Here is a 15,869-nt window from a genome sequence, read left to right as displayed (position 1 = left end):
AAGGTGCTGACACATGGCCAAAATGCCACCTTAATATGGGAAACCTACCTCTTCATGTGAGGCAAAATCCATATCACTTCCAAATGGGATGCCAACTCTCCCACATGAAAAAAAAAACTCCACAAGACAAAATAGTGAATGCAAACAAAATTATTAAATTTGGATATTAGGAATGTAAAGTTGACACCTTTTCGCAACATAACTGCTTCAAGAGTGTGGCAGACTATGCCTTTGGTGCTGCACATTGTGCAACACCATCTTAAAAGCTTCAAAATTTATCATAAAAGTTGAAGCAATTCACTTACAAGTGCAAGGTAAGCTCAAACAATCACAAGCAACGTAACAGGTTGGACTTAATATAAGACTAGCACAATCAAAGTATAACTGTACTTGGGGAAAGATGGGCTCCATAGGAAAGCAAGAAAGCTTCATACCTATAAGGTATGGTTCTTTTGAGATATGAGTTAGTAATAGAAGCCTCCATATTGTTCTTTTGAGATATGAGTAAGAGACAAAACGTTTTGAGATTAGACCAACCTCCATTGATGAGAATATATATAGTAGTAAATGTGGATAACTTAGGTTTGTTCGAGGCTGCAATGTTGGACAAGGAAGAAACAAGTCTCAGGTTGCCTACGCTAGAAGACTTGACACTTAATGCCCTATAATAGTTTAGTTGCAAGAAGCAATCATACTGTAGTAGAAAGTTTGGAAAACAAGGATAGGAGCATAAATATTAGCAAGTTGGGCAGAAGAATCAGCTATGAAGCAAAGCCAACTTGTATTCCAAGAAAAAAAATGGGGGGAGTAATTTCCTTGTCTCGTCAAAATATAAAGTTTTGTAGATCAAAAACCTCCTAATAGGATGGTGTGATCCTAACTGGATTGGTTGCAATTTAAAATAGTTAGCATCTCCATCCCCCTTTTCAAAGGATGCAATAATAAATCCTAGTGCCTTAGACAACAAACATTCCTATGAAGCTACACCAAAGGAAAAAAAAAGTGCAAAACAGTTCTTATATACTGCCGTTATAATAGTAATAAAATCTTCTTAACTTGTGCTTCTTGGAAACAATATCTGAATATAATTGCCACTGCCAAAACATATACCTTTGAAATATCATGGGGAACCCTATTATTATCATCTCAATGAATTTGGTTTATTGAGAAATTTTTCTCACTTATTCTAATCGCTTCTCCCCTTTGGTACATCCTATTACTTTTCTTTTTCATAGCCATAACTCTCTCTCTTTCATAATGAAAAGTTAACACTAGAAGGTGCCATTTTTTTGCCAAGATCTGCTCTTATATGTCCAATATCTCTTTCTGTTTCCAGACAGTGCCTGTCTACACACTCGTTCTCCAACCTAGAATAAACTCAGTTGTATGCAAAAGTTATATGATAGAAATAATAAAAGATACACACCAAGGAACAAATCTTTTGATTTTTCCTTGTTTTCACATTATCTCTGTCGAGCTTCTAGTTTTTATAGAAACTTTTGTTCACTTCAGTAATATTTTTCTACTCTTTCTCCCAGAAACTATTCAACAATTTATAAGACAACAATGACAAAAATGTTCGAAGGGTATAAGCATCTGTGAGGTGCTCTATTCAAGTTTAATCCAACACTGGGTTCATTGCATTCAGCAAATTTGTGGTATTCGAATGTAGTTTTCAAATCAGCCTCGAATCCATTCACGAGGCTTGCAAAGAACCTGTAGCATTTCAGCTTCTGGGGATCCAGAAATTGGTTTTTTATCATACTTCCAGGACACAAGAGGAGGTGCTGCAAACAATGTTTATAACTATCAGTTGGGTTCTACTCCTTTTGCAATAGCTTCATAGAAATGGTTTAAATATAGTCCTCTGATGAACATATCTTCTTATTTAGTTCTTTCCTATCATTCCATTTTACTTGCATCTTTCCTTCTTTAAATCTTTATTATTTTCTCACATTTGATTTAAACAGATTAAGAATCATATACCTGAAACCATAATGGATTCAATTCTTCCACCATCAAGACCAAACTTAATGCCACGGTCATAAAGAAGATTAAATTCCAAATATCTTCCACGTTGAAGAAGCTGCCACTCTTTTTGTCTCTTGCCAAAGTCCCGAAACCTGGATTTGTTAGCAATGGGCAAAAAACTTGATGTAAACCCTTCTGCTAACTCCTTTATGAACCTAAAAGCTTTCTCCCTCCCACTTATTTTAGTATTATCCTGAATATTGGCTTCCTTTCTATCCGTAGCCAATAATGATTTATCCCCAGCACCACTCTGCTCCTTAAAATATTCCAAGTCATCAAAAAATATCCCCCCAATGCCACGGTGCTGCTTCCTTACAGGAATATAAAAGTAAGCATCACATTTAGATTTGCACTGTGAATAAAAGGATGGATCATATTTATCACAAATTTGCTTGAGGAAATGGTGGAAGTATTCTGCATCCTCAATATCAAGGTCTGCAAAACAAAATATCATCATCAATTTATCAGAACATATTCAGTGTTTTGTACATTTTTTTTGCCTCATATCAAACAAACTCAGTAGAAATCAATTTAGAGATAAATTTCATTTTTTCTTTTTTATATGATAGTTCAGAAACCCTGTAAGGTGTCAACTACTAGAAGTGCAGTAAAGATTTCTAAAAAACTATTCCATTAAAATGTTGCATGAGGCCTGTAACATATGCATCATAGTTCTGGTGTAGTTTATTCATCTAAAATTGCCCAAAATATTTCTCAATCACATTCTGTTCTATGGAAACCTTAAATTTTAAAAAGGTTCAATTTATCACAAACAGAATGCGGTCATAGAAATTTACAAATCTATAGTCAATATAGGCAGTGAAACCAATCGAAACACACACAAAAAAAAGAGTGCATATTACTATTTTATTTCAGATCTAAAAGCAGAGAGCTTTATTATGCAAATTTCTGATTAAAATACTTTCTAAGAAATATTTCAAAATTCTATGCAAATGCTTGCCTGTTAAAACCCACAACAATACTTACAACAAGGGGTAAGATCAGCACCACCACCAAACCAACCAGAGCCTCCATCTATCTGCACATTGTTCAATGTCTACATAGACTGGATGAACAGAAAAAAAAAAACTATACATAACACACAGTTACATAAGGTTTACTTCTAGAATTGTGCACACAACCTCAAAATATCGCACATCTGCTCGAAATGTTGGCACATAAGGATTTTGGGGGTGAAAAACAAGGGAAAGTGCCCCAGCAAAATAATGACAACCAGCTTCGATTTGTCCACGAGCGCTCATAGCCTGCACAGATTGAACTCAATTTTTAAGTCATCAATGGCATTTGTTACTTTGTATGGGCTTTGCACTTCTAATAATTGCTGTTTTCATGGATATTTAATTCATTCATATCCTAATATTCCAGTTGTTGTTTCATGTGTGCACCTATCTCATACTATTTTAGTTTGTGTAATGATATTCCTAGTACTAAAGTATTATGAAGTGCTTACATATTTCCAATATCCTTAATAGAATCTCGTAATGATTTTCATATTACCTACCACTACCTTACCCTTTACCCCCCACTACCACTTCCATCTCCTTTATGAAGAGCACACAGTTATACTGAGGGAGTGAATCAGTATAATGAAACTTTTCAATTCAATATTTTATATGATAGAATCAATCATTAAAAATAATTTTGCATATGAACACAATAACACAAAGATTTAAGTGGAAACCCAATGCGGGAGAAAACCACTGAAAATGAATGCTATATATTTATGTTCTTTTACAATTTTGTGAGCACCAACCCATTGGAAGCACCAACTCCCTAACTCTGTTTTGTGATAACTCTATTTTGTGAGCACCAACCCACTGGAAGCACCAACCCCCGAACTCTGTTTTGTGAGCACCAACCCACTGGAAGCACCAACTCTCTCTGCTTTGAAATTGTGAGCACCAACTCACTCTTCACAAATCTAATTTTCCATCTTGAACATGTTGCTGTAACAATGGATGATGGACAATGGTAACACTCTTTAAATCTGCATACACATCTTCATACAAATATGTCACAATTTCTTTCTTAAATCTGCTGTAAGCTGATCATAAATCTGCCTTACTCTTCATTTCAAATCTGCATGTGCTAAGTTTATATATCTGCTATTATATTCTAAACTTATGCTCTTGAGGACTGATTGTTCATGTTTCTCTTTGCACACCTCTTACTTCACCTACATGAGGTATACTTTCAAAAATCCACAGTTTTATACAAAGTATATATATCCAGCATATCAACATCCTTCTCAAAGCATTTTTAAAAATTCATATATATATGTGCTAGTTCCACCGGTTGCAAACCAACATGACTTTTAGTTTGAAAAGTCATATCCTTCAATATTTCAATAACTTCTTTTTGTTAAAATCTATTAATAAACTTTTTACGGGAGTATTTGTTTGCCAAACACTTTTGTTTATATTAATAAACTCTTATGCCACTATACCTTAGACAATACTTTTCATAATAAACAAACCACCGAACTTAATGAAGCCCGATAATATGTATTGTAAAAATAAGGTATGTAATTTATTTACGATATTATTTTCTCCCAGCCGGTATTAAGTAAGTTCCACAAAACACAAAGTTTAATAGTTTTTGTTGTCGAGATTTATTTTTCATTTTTAATTTTGCCGCTCCATATCTATCTCCGCTTTAATTAATTTAAAGTGTGCCGCCGATAATATTGTTCAATATATTAACGCTGATGAGGTGCCGTAAAAAATACTTGGTTAATACATCCGCCGTCAAAACATTTTTTCGCTTTAATAAACTTGCCGCTATATTAATATATTTGCCGATAATTATAAAGTCTTTCCATATTATATATCGGGTAATAAATATATCGGATTATTTATAAAGTCTTTCCATTAATAGTTTTCATTTGATTTTTATTTTTGCCTTCAGATAATGATATAGATACGAACCATGCTCACCGTAATCTTCTGCTTCATCGTGCTGATTTGCCAGGAAATTTCCAAACCAACACCCGACTCTAGGATATATTTTCGATACTTTCATTCTTTCTGTGATGTCATTTTAGATGCTTCCTGCTTTCAATTAATTTGACATCAATGACAATACTTGCATCACTTTAGCTTCCATCTCCTTCCACTTCCTCTACCTCCCTACCTTCACCTACCCAGCCCTCTTCCCATCCTAACATACCCATCCACTACCCTTCACCTTCATTTACTCCTACCTCTACCTTCCCATACATTCTCTAGACCTCCCTTTATTTCCTTACCCACTACCCTTCCCTTAGCATACCCATCCACTATCTTATTCCCCTACCACCATACCCTTTTCCTTTACCTACCACCCTACCCAATCCTCATTCCATCTTAGTCTACCCCACCTTTACCCTTTCCACTACCCCTTATACCTCCCACTCCACTTTACTCCCCATATATCCTTATCCCTTATACCTCTTCCATCTCCTTCCACTTCCTCTACCTCCCTACCTTCACCTACCTAGCCCTCTTCCCATCCTAACATACCCATCCACTACCCTTCACCTTCATTTACTCCTACCTCTACCTTCCCATACATTCTCTAGACCTCCCTTTATTTCCTTACCCACTACCCTTCCCTTAGCATACCCATCCACTATCTTATTCCCCTACCACCATACCCTTTTCCTTTACCTATCACCCTACCCAATCCTCATTCCATCTTAGTCTACCCCACCTTTACCCTTTCCACTACCCCTTATACCTCCCACTCCACTTTACTCCCCATATATCCTTATCCCTTAGACCTCGCACATCCTGAATCTACCTTCCCCCACGTATCTCCTACTTCCATCCTCCATATCCCTTATGTCTCCCTCTCCCCAACATCCTCTACTTCCCTTTCACCCGTGGCACTTTCCCTACCATTCTTCACTTCCACATCCCACTTCACCTCACATTTCTCTTCCCCCATGTCATACATGTTTGGGCCCCACCAACTCTAGGATGGAGATTTTAAAGTTTTTTAAGACATTGTGATTTCCTCTCCCTCTCTACCGTACTTGGGCCCCACAAGCTCCTGAGGTGGAAATTTATACGTTTCTTTTTTATATTAACAATGCTGTTTTGTATGCTGGATCCCACCAAGTTCTAAAATGAAAGAAGAAAAAGGAAATATTTTTTAAGGCATTTTAAACAAAAGGGAGCATCCACCTCACCATTTCTTTTGACCCCTAATAGCTCCAACACATGCCACGATGAAACACAAGGCAAGAGGTGGCAGCATTGAATAAGGAATGCTGGCCTTTGAAGTAAAAGATGTGTCATCTAAACAAAAACATTGGGGTGATTTAAATTCAAAATTCAGATCATAAAAGAGCACAAGTAAATGACAAGGCAAAGATACGAATCCATATTTGAAATAAGATAAATCAGAAGCAGAAATTTGATCAGAACAAACAAAAACATTGGGGGGATTTAAATTCAAAATTCAGATCATAAAAGAGCACAAGTACATGACAAGGCAAAGATACGAATCCATATTTGAAATAAGGTAAATCAGAAGCAGAAATTTGATCAGAACAAGGTGTGAATTCCAGAATTGCAGAAGCTCATTTGAGAAAAAAGGCGAGTTTGAATCACAAATTAGATTTCAGATAAAAGTGAAGGACTCAGAATAAGGATGAAAAGTCACATTCAATCCTACAGAGGCAGATCAAATCAGAACTCTGTCTGAAGCATGAAGAACTAAGAAAAGAAGTTGATGTTGTTACAGGATAAGAAGAGATGGTTTTGAAAGAGAAAAGCTAGTAATTTACTTTTAAATCTGAACAATTTCCTTGCAAGCTTGATGCATTTCAAAGACCTAAAATATCGTTTACAGATTTGAATCCTTTTCAAAGTTTTTCATAATAAATTTAGAGTGTGAGGCTAAGCTCTTGATTTCCCCATCATAATTTGTTTGCATTGACAATCATGATTCATAAGTGTTTTTCTTTTCAGGAATCATTACAAGGGAGATGAGAATGAAATGGTGTAAGGATATCTCAACAATGCAAGGAGTTGCTTTACGATGAGGAATTCCACAAGGACATCAAAACACACAAAGACAAGCATAGATGAAGAACATTCAATAAAAACGGTATGAGAGACGAAGGACTCTACAATGCAATGAAAAATAGTTCAACCACTTGGAGGTCTTCACAAGGCACGTGATCAAAGCTATCAATAAAGATGAAAATGCCGATGTGCTGATGTGCATTAAGGACTAAAATTCCGATTTTCGCTGTGTGGAGAAGGCTTTTAATCCCGACAAGTCATTGTGTTTGTACAAACCAGCCTGCAAATGCCGATCATGTTGTGCAAATAAGCATCTAAAGGCCGATTTGGTGGTGCAATTAAAAGCCTAGAGTCTGCTCAAGAACAAGTTGTGCTAATGAGACCCCAAATACCACCTCCCTTGTGCAATTGGATGTCAAAATACCGAAATTCTTGTGCACATGAAGCTCAGAATGCCAGCTTGATTATGCCAACAAGAGATAAAGTTCAGTCATGAGGAAAATTTTGTACAAGGATCTTGAAGGTTGCTGGATGCTTGTGCATTAAACACCAAAATTTTGACCCGTATGTACATAACAAAGGTTAATTGCTGCCACATCAAACATGATCCAGGCAAAGGTTTTTATCAAGTCCAAATGAAGATCAAAGTCCCTCCGAGTTGATCAAATCCAAACAAGGCTTGAAAGGCCGCCATAGTAATGAGATGCAAAGATCTTCAATTTGGCCGATCAAGTCATAAATTGCAAAGGTCTTCAATTTGGCCGATTCATTTATGGATTGCAAAACTAGTTAAATTGGCCGATCATGTTTTGGTTTGCAAAGGAACCTAATTTGGCCGATCAAGTGGAGAGGTGCAAAAGGAGTTGATTTGGCGCAAAAGGAGTTGATTTGGCCGATCAAATTCATGAATTACAAAGCAATACAATTTGGCTGATCACACCACCAACTGCAAAGGAGGTCAATTTGACCGCTCATTGCCTTGAATACAAAGGAACCCCAAATATCCGCCAAAGTTGTCTATTGCAAAGGTGCTATAAAAAGCCGCTTCTAAGCAAATGTTGCAAAGGTGCTATAAAAGACCGCCTTCAATCAAATATTGCAAAGGTGCCTTAAAAGGCCGCTTAGACCAAATGTTGCAAAGCAAGTTCAAAAACCCGCCAACATTGTTAGGTGCAAAGGAAAGCTAAAAAGCCGAAAGTGATGATCAAAGTGAGGAGGTCGGCCTTCAAGGATGAGCGCTCCCCCAAACAAAGAACGAATTAAAATGTTTTTCTTTTAGGATGCAAGTCGGCCTATGGAGAGTTGAAATAAGACACATCCTTAGCCCTCAGCTATTGAAATAATAGCTAGTTCGGATCAAATATAAGTATTACTTGTATTGGGCTGGACCCAAACGCATTATGTAACTTGTAACCATTAAGGATGTTGATATGTGTATGTAACTTGCAAATGTGAAAATTGGGCGTGACCCATAATGTAACTTGTGGGTGACTAATTGGCCTATCGGCCTTGGTCACATTAAATGTGCAAAATTAAATATAACTTGTAATTTGGTCTGGCTCTATAATGGGCGATGTAACTTGTGGATAGGGCTAACCCTATATTGAACATTGTAACTTGTAAATGCAATGGGGCTGACCCTATATTGGACGCCAAGTTTAGGTCATCATATTATTATTAATTGATTATCTTTGTGAGCCAACCTAGGATGAATTAGGTGGCTAAGATCACATATATATACAAGGTTCATTCATTCATCATTACACACAATTGAAGACATCGAATTACATCCTTGATCAACAGCGAAATTATCCAATCAGCGAATATAACTACAAGGACAGCAAATTGCATCATAAAGATCAACGAGCATATCCCTATGGCAGCGAATTCATCTTCAAGAACAGCGAACTAATTCTGGAGCAGCGATTATCATTTATGGTCAGCGAATTGACTTCTTGATCAACGAATGGTCCTATGATCAGCAGCAACAAATCATTTTCAGTCAAGTATATTGCATATAAGTTCATCATACTGCTGTGTATATGCTGATGTTCATATTGCTTCAAGTGTTGAAGTAGACTTGTAAAGTCACATATTGATTATTGCCTAATATAAAATGAGATTAATTGCTGGGTTTTTCACCTCCAAGAGGGAGGTTTTCCCAGGGTACTCTTGTAATCTATGTGTTCATTGTGTTATTTCTGATTATTGTTATCAATCTGATCTAAAATTAACATGGTATCAGAGCCAGGTTCCTTCTATAAGGCCTAACAGCTTGAAGGAAGAACCTGTACTTCTTCTTGTGCACATTAGGGTTGAAGAAGTCTACGGTGAATCAGAAAGTTCAACAACAATGTTTGCTTGACAAATTGAAGGCATCGATGGGACGATAGCAAGAATAAGATTTCAGGTGTTCTTATTCCTCCATTCTCAATTGTAGGGTCCGCTTGGTTTGGAGATTTGCATCTGATTGCCTTATTTTTATTGGTGTCTTATCTAGTGCACAAGGTTCTCTTTCTTATTAACTACTTCATTTGAGGGTGCTTTCATATGTCGGTTTGTGCACTTGTTTTTCAGATCTTAGTATTCCTTTTATTCCTTTAAGGGTTACATAACTATCTTCCTAGGGTTTGTAGCAATCACCCTAGTTCGAGCTTTGTTCTTGTGTTAAGAATTTATTTTAATCCAGTTTGAATTATTGAAGTTAGTATTTGGTTATGCCCTACTCTCTATTTTGAGTATGTTTATCTCTCAACCTATTTGATGTGGTTTGCTATGAATATGTAATGATCCGAATTGATGCATTGATCTAAATACATCATTGGCACTTAACATTTCAGCATGTGTATTCAGATATAAAACTAGGAGTACTATGATGGATATAACAGCAAGCACAAATAGGAATATTGAAAGCTGAATAAAATTATAGGAGATTCAGAAACATGGAACCTTAGTTGAAAACATATAATGTCCTCTAATCATTGGTGTGGTAGGCATGTAAAGGTAATATGTCTTAGTCATCCTATTTAGTATCTATGCCCAATGATGACCCTTCTATCTTCTTCTGATGATACTTGCTGCATAATTCAGATGCATCATATTCTATCTAAATCTTGAAATGCTTAATAGTCTTGCAGGTGTGTCTCCTAACATCATACGGACTATAGTCTTTGTTCTATAATAAGGTTGGCATGTAGGACTGGGACTGTGTAACACTTGGTTCTCTTCAGCTCTTCATAAAAGGTTCTCATGTTCTTTGTTATATATTTATTATAACCTTGCTCTGCTCTTCTTGTGTAGAGGATTGCCTTTAGCTCTAATGCATTTTTTGTCATGGCTTTCACTATCCTCACATAATATTCATTGTGATATTATCTCTTCAATTTGAGCATACTACCTATTACATTTTTGAAGTATTCTCTTGATGATGAACCTAAGATGAATGAGGTATCTAACTTATTGAAGTTGTCTTTTGATCATACGCTTGTGCTCAACTACAATGTGTATCCTTTTCAGTGGTTGATTCTCATATCTGATTTTACGCATTGGCTGGAAAGAAAATTTGGCTTATATACCTTGCTTACGGATTTTGTAAAATGTTAGATTGTCAAAGTTTTCTGAAGTCATACACTTGCCTTAGTTTTCTTAGATATGATCAAGCACAGTTAACTCTCTGTTATTCAACTATGGAAAAACAATTTTACATTTAAAGAATGTTGTGTAGCTTTACACTATGATTGAGGTTGATCATAGACTGGCAATATCCTTTTGAGCAATCTTGGCATATGTTGTCAATGGTGGAAGTCTAGTCAATAAAGAGATATTTAATCATGTTGATGCTTCTCTTCAAGATATTCTTGAATTACCATACCTTCAAGCTTAAGAGGGAGCGATGTAACTTGTGGATAGGGCTAACCCTATATTGAACATTGTAACTTGTAAATGCAATGGGGCTGACCCTATATTGGGCGCCAAGTTTAGGTCATCATATTATTATTAATTGATTATCCTTGTGAGCCGACCTAGGATGAATTAGGTGGCTAAGATCACATATATATACAAGGTTCATACATTCATCATTACACACAATGGAAGACATCGAATTACATCCTTGATCAGCAACAAAATTATCCAGTCAGCGAATATAACTACAAGGACAGCAAATTTCATCATAAAGATCAGCGAGCATATCCCTATAGCAGCGAATTCATCTTCAAGAACAGCGAACTAATTCTGGAGCAGCGATTATCATTCATGGTCAGCGAATTGACTCCTTGATCAACGAATGGTCCTATGATCAGTAGCAGCAAATCATCTTCGGTCAAGTATATTGCAGATAAGTTCATCATACTGTTGTGTATATGCCGATGTTCATATTGCTTCAAGTGTTGAAGTAAACTTGTAAAGTCACATATTGATTATTGCCTAATATAAACTGAGATTAATTGTTGGGTTTTTCACCTCCAAGAGGGAGGTTTTCCCAGGGTACTCTTGTGTTCTGTGTGTTCATTGTGTTTTTTTTTGTTATTGTTATCAATCTGATCTAAAATTAACATCAGCGCCTATATAAGAAAGTATTCTTGTTCATTTCAAAAACATCATTCAAGGCAATCAACAATATTCCAGGGAAGCAATGATCGGCAAAAAATCGCGATTGATCGCGATTAATCGGGAATCGCGCTGGGTCCCGATTTTTTCCCCGAAAAAGTTGTGAAATACGCATTGACCGCGGGTCAACGATTTTTTGCCGTTTAAACACGATTAATCGCGATTAATATCTGGCGATTAATCCGAAAAAAATAAAATCGCACGAAAACCCTAAAAACACGAAAAAGGCGCCAAAGTTTTGCAGAAAAATCTACAAATGGACGCCGCCTCCCTATTGTTTTTCGTCCAAAGTCTGTAGGTCGAAAATTTGAAGTCTTTGTTCGTCATTAACAAGGGCCAAAGAAGATCACCAAGCCGGACTGCGCAGAGGGATTTCTTACGGTGATTGAAGAAGATCACCAAGCGGACTGCGCAGAGGGATCACCAAGCTGCAAGCCAGCACTCCATTCATCCAGCCTTCGAGGTATTTACAAAATATATTTTTGTTTTACAATTTTTTTTTTTATAGAATTTAATTAATATTATGTTTGTTTTATTTAATTTCTTAGTTTGTTTTATAGAATTTATTAAATTTAATATACTGTGTAATAATTTAACTGTTAAATTTATTATACAATATACAGTATATTTAACTGTTAAATATATTGTATATTGTATAATAAATTTAACAGTTAAATATATTTAACAGTATATTTAAATTCTTAACTATATAATAAATATAGTTTAATTTAATTTATTAGTTTGACTTTGTTTTATAGATAGTATAAATTTAACTTTTAAATTTAATATATTGTTATATTAAATTTAACTGTTACACATATACAGTTAAATTTAATATACTGTTAAACATATACAGTTAAATTTAATATTAAATTTAACTGTATATGTTTAACAGTATATTAAATTTAACTGTATATGTGTAACAGTTAAATTTAATATACTGTTAAATTTAATATTAAATTTAACATACTGTTAAACATATACAGTTAATTAACTGTATAATATTAACATACTGTTAAACATATACAGTTAATTAACTGTATATGTTTAACAGTATGTTAAATTTAATATTAAATTTAACAATATATTAAATTTAACCGTATATATATTGTGAGTTAAATTTAATATAGTATTAAATTTAACTGTATATATTTAACAGTATATTAAATTTAACTGTATATATTTATATACAGTTAAATTTAATATACTGTTAAATATATACTAATAAATTTAACAGTTAAATTTAACAGTATGTTAGTATATATGTAATAATATAACAGGTTAACTAATCAACCCCTAGCCTAAGCACATGGTCAAATAAAATTACTTATTTAACTAATTCACTTAAATTTACTAGTATAACTGAAGTAGTATGAAATTAATAACTAAAGTTGGTCTGTAGTTGGTCTGCAGTTATTTCATACTAGATTTCATACTACTTTAGTATTACTATTTCTAGAGACCAACTTTTGAATCAGAATTAAAATGCAATTATTATACACAAGCCCAACCCTAGATCCCTCAAAATTTTAAGACTTGAGTGTAATGTTTTTACAGATCTGATTCTTGATCAGAATGCCGCGTCAAAAAGACTTTGCGTGGACACATTGCACAACAGTTCTTGGTAGCACGAAGGTCAAGTGCAATTGGTGTCTAGAAGAGATCAGTGGTGGAATTTATCGTTTCAAATGGCATTTGTCCAAAGAACGAGGAAATAACACTGTGATATGTAAAGCATGCCCTGCAGATGTCTCGTATCAGGCAAAGCAATCTCTTGACGGGATTGCTGAGAGCAAGGCCAAAAAGGCAAGAATTGGGGTTGACCTAGGTTCTAGTTCTGCAGATCCCAGGACGAACCATTTGGGTGAGGAGGATGGCGAAGATGGGAGTTTCAGGGAATGTGGGTCAACTCCTAATTCTATAGCACGTGGACTAAACACAGGTGGAGGAAACATTAATGCTTTCTTCCAACCTCGTACTACACCAGGATCACAAACCACTTTGGAGAGTACAGGATGGAGGAAAACTGTCACTGAACAAGCAAAGAAGGCAATTGCTAATTTTTGGTACTCCTCTCACATGGCATTCCATGCTTCCAGAAATCTATATTGGCAACCCATGGTAGATGCTATTGCAGCTGTAGGACCTGGGTTTCAAGCCCCATCCTATGAGTCATTGAGGGTTGGTATGTTGAAAGATGCAGTAGAGGATGTTCAAGATGTTGTTAAACAACATCGGTTACAGTGGGCTAGAATTGGTTGCAGTATCATGTCAGATGGTTGGACAGATAGAAGGAACCGAACTCTCATTAACTTCCTTGTCTCTTGTGAGATTGGCACTGTTTTTCTAAAATCTGTGGATGCATCTAATATGAAGAAATCCACAAATGCATTGTTTGAGATGTATGACGTGGTAGTTATGGATGTAGGGCCACAAAATGTGGTTCAATTTATCACAGACAATGCTGCTGCTTGTGTTGCTGTAGGGAGACTTCCGACAGATAAATACCCTTCTGTGTTTTTTACACCATGTGCAGCACATTGCCTTGATCTAACCCTAGAGGACATTGGAAAAATAGAATGGGTTAAGGCGGCCTTTCAGAAGGCTCACAAAGTTACCAAATTTGTTTATAATCACACGAGGGTTTTGGCTATAATGCGCTCTTTCACAGAAGGCAAGGAGCTAGTTCGACCAGGGGTGACAAGATTTGCAACATATTTCCTTGCATTACAAACATTATGTGAACAGAAAGGTAATTTGAGGCGAATGTTTGTTTCGGCTGAGTGGATGGAGTCTGGCTTCACAACTCAAACAAATGGCATAGCAGTGGCAAAGTATATGTATTCTACCACCTTTTGGGAATCAATTGAGCAGATTGTAGAATTTTCAGAGCCTTTAGTAAAAGTCTTGAGACTAGTGGATGGGGAAAAACCCCCCATGGGATATGTGTATGAGGTCATGGATAGGGCCAAGGAGGTGATAAGGAGTAAGCTGCAAAATAACAGGGATAAGTATATGCCATTGTGGGACATAATTGATAGGAGATGGGATGGACAGATGCACACTCCTCTCCATGCTGCAGGATACTTTCTCAATCCTTTGTTATTCTATAAGACTGACTTCTTGGAAATTGATGCTGAGATCAAACGAGGATTCTTCAAGTGCTTGGAAAAAATGTTTCCTGACTTGGAAAAATTTGATGCGGCTACGATAGAGTTGGAAGTGTACAAGCATGCTAAGGGTTTTCTCTCTTCTAGGGCTGCTATACAAAGCAGAAAGACTATTCAACCAGGTAGACTATAAACTTTTAACAATCTCTTTATTTTGCCAACGTGCTCATTAAGCTCGTTAAGATTTTAAGATATTAAATTAGTCTTACAATATCATCTCCATATGATGTGTTTTTCAGCTGCATGGTGGGCTTCTTTTGGAGACGAAATACCAAATTTAAGGTGGATGGCAGTGCGCATTTTGAGCCAACCGTGCAGCTCATCATCTTGTGAGCGTAATTGGAGTGTTTTTGAACACATGCATTCCAAAAAACGCAACCGCCTATCACAACAACGGCTGAATGACTTGGTATTTGTTCATCACAACCTTCGCTTGAAGATAAGGAAAGCTCAAGGTGAGAATATTAATATATAGTTGTAGTTTTTGAAATTCTATTCACTATTCACTTTTCATTGTGTTTTTCACTTGTAAGGGAAACACTAATTTGTACATGGGCAAAATCAGGAACTATTGAGGATGGCTTGCCAATTGACCTCGATGAGATATATCCAGAGTGTGAGTTGATTGCTGCTGAAGATGTTGATGATGATGATGATGATGATGATGTTTATGATGATGATGATGTTGTTGCTGATCGTCCACTTGAGACTGAAGATTTTGATATCATGAGGCAATCCAACTTTGATCCTCAATGGATTGATCGAATTAGGACAGGCTCTCACCCGGGAGCTTCATCATCAGAGCCTCCTGCCCTCTAGCATGCCATTGCCTACATTTGACATTTTGGAATTTTGTACTTAGTTTACAAGTTGACTTTGTTCAAAGTCACAAACTATATTGTAATTGACATTTTTTTTGTGCAACGTAATCGGTGATATGAATATAAACAACGGAAATCTATTTCCTGCAATTCATGTGTTCAAGTGTCTATTTTTTTTGCCTACAATATCTCTATGCTATGGAAAT

At 35.9% G+C, this 15,869-nt stretch overlaps 1 protein-coding gene across 1 annotated transcript in view; it reads right to left on the bottom strand.

Moving 5' to 3' along the window:
* Positions 1 to 1,107: 1,107 nt before the first annotated feature.
* The window catches only part of LOC131077104 (uncharacterized), a 120,302-nt gene continuing 105,540 nt past the window's right edge, over positions 1,108 to 15,869 (bottom strand). The window contains exons 4-7 of the mRNA XM_058014533.2: positions 3,174 to 3,296; positions 3,019 to 3,070; positions 1,987 to 2,466; positions 1,108 to 1,787 (exon numbers count right to left, since the gene is read on the bottom strand). Of these exons, the coding sequence (XP_057870516.2) occupies positions 1,681 to 1,787; positions 1,987 to 2,466; positions 3,019 to 3,070; positions 3,174 to 3,296 (762 nt within the window). The 3' untranslated portion in view covers positions 1,108 to 1,680. The remainder of the gene's footprint in view (positions 1,788 to 1,986; positions 2,467 to 3,018; positions 3,071 to 3,173; positions 3,297 to 15,869) is intronic.

The sequence above is a fragment of the Cryptomeria japonica genome, chromosome 9 (genome assembly GCF_030272615.1).
Source record: "Cryptomeria japonica chromosome 9, Sugi_1.0, whole genome shotgun sequence".
Lineage (NCBI taxonomy): Eukaryota > Viridiplantae > Streptophyta > Pinopsida > Cupressales > Cupressaceae > Cryptomeria > Cryptomeria japonica.
Note: the sequence above shows the minus strand (reverse complement) of the source record. Positions and strands in the feature narration are given on the sequence as shown.